General features: G+C 36.4%; 1 protein-coding gene across 1 annotated transcript in view; it reads right to left on the bottom strand.

The window, feature by feature from the left end:
* LOC107659658 (rho GTPase-activating protein 44-like) overlaps positions 1-1,789 on the bottom strand; it is a 38,339-nt gene that overhangs the window by 21,659 nt on the left and 14,891 nt on the right. The window contains exons 3-5 of the mRNA XM_016448669.1: positions 1,429-1,548; positions 296-372; positions 67-178 (exon numbers count right to left, since the gene is read on the bottom strand). Coding sequence (XP_016304155.1) covers positions 67-178; positions 296-372; positions 1,429-1,548 — 309 coding nt within the window. The remainder of the gene's footprint in view (positions 1-66; positions 179-295; positions 373-1,428; positions 1,549-1,789) is intronic.

Below are 1,789 nucleotides of genomic sequence, written 5' to 3'. Positions count from 1 at the left end.
ACACACACACACACACACACACACACACACACACTCACACTCTCTCTCACATACACACACACACACCTCAGCGAGAGTGTAGAGTGGCTCAACGACGTCTTGCTCGATCTGGAGCTCAAACAGCAGAAGTTCTTGAGCGAGTCTGTCCTGCGTCTCTCCACAGATCTTCAGCATCATCCTACACACACACACACACACACACACACACACACACACACACACACAGAGAGAATAACATCCAGACCCTGAAAACGTATATTATCTCAGTGTTAAAGGTTCAGAGATGCTCTCTCACCCCAGCAGAGAATCGTCACCCAGAATCACAGCTCCTTCCACCAGACACTGAGCCAGAGACGTCAGAGGAAGCTTCTTCTGCTCACAAACAAAAGCACACATATCAGTAAATGCACACACTGTCCTAAAATTTATATAATAATATATACACATTTTTATGAGAGATAAAAAAAACAATTTCCAAAATAGGAGTAGTAGAGCCATCACAAATGTGATACTTTTAGTTTTTTGTTTTAATTGTAATAGTCATGAACACCGCAATGAAATAAATAAATAAATAGATAAATACTATTCAATCAAAAATTGTTAAGATTTAAAGAATATACATATTCTTTCAGACTGTTACTGAAAACTGTGCTTTATGCTGGATAGTATTTATTTATCCTCAGTTGTTCAGACTGCGGTAATTATAAATATATATATATATATATATATATATGTACTACCTTTAACTGATGTTGATTTTTTAACATTATTTTTATTGTCTGGATACACACAGACAGGTCATACTGAATTTCTTTGTTAAATTATAAAACATGCATACACTCATACACATAAAAGCAAACCACATAAACACACGTTTTTGCTTGCTTTTCAAATATATGTGTTTAAATCTCAAGAAAACATGCACAGACCACAGTTAAAAAATTGCTTGTGTTGCATTTATAAAACATGATATAAAAATGTTTTTTTAAACTAAGAAACTAATTTTAAATCTTAAAATTAAATATTAATTTTAATAATAAATATTTCATTTTAATAAATAGAATCAAAACAAATAAAAAAATGAGAACAGCAAATATTTTTTCAATGCAAACAATGAAGGTCAGTTCCACAAAACCAGTAAATGTATTAAATTAATTCATGTCAAGTCATGAATTACATTTATGACATTTCAGTGACAAACCTCGCTTCATTCTGAGACGTGCAGTTCAGTAAGAGAGTCAGATGTTCAGTATTCGCTCTCACTGATTCAGTGAGTTGATTCAGTAAATGATTCATCTGATTGATTAAAAAAAGTTACTCCTGAGCACAGGAATCGTTCTGAACAATGTATTAATGAATCATTTGTTCATGAATCGACTACACTGCTGGTTATTCAGCGTTATTTGTTGAATGAGCTTCATGACTTACTGAAGGCGAGCGGATGGACCGCTTGTCCACGTCCACACCCTGCTGACCCTGCAGACATGCCGTCAACTTCTTATGAGTGCTGTGAGACACCTGCTTAACCAGCTCCAGACGCTTCTCCACCTGCACACACACACACACTCAGATATGAACACACAACACACATACAAACACAAACACAAACACACACACACTCAGACATGAACACACAACACACATACAAACACAAACACACACACACACACACACACACTCAGATATGAACACACAACACACATACAAACACAAACACACACACACACGCACGTACGCGCACACACACACACGCACGCACGCACACACACACACACACACACACACACGC

This window comes from Sinocyclocheilus anshuiensis, unplaced genomic scaffold (genome assembly GCF_001515605.1).
Source record: "Sinocyclocheilus anshuiensis isolate Anshui unplaced genomic scaffold, SAMN03320099.WGS_v1.1 scaffold75, whole genome shotgun sequence".
NCBI lineage: Eukaryota > Metazoa > Chordata > Actinopteri > Cypriniformes > Cyprinidae > Sinocyclocheilus > Sinocyclocheilus anshuiensis.
This window is presented reverse-complemented; position numbering and strand designations above follow the sequence as displayed.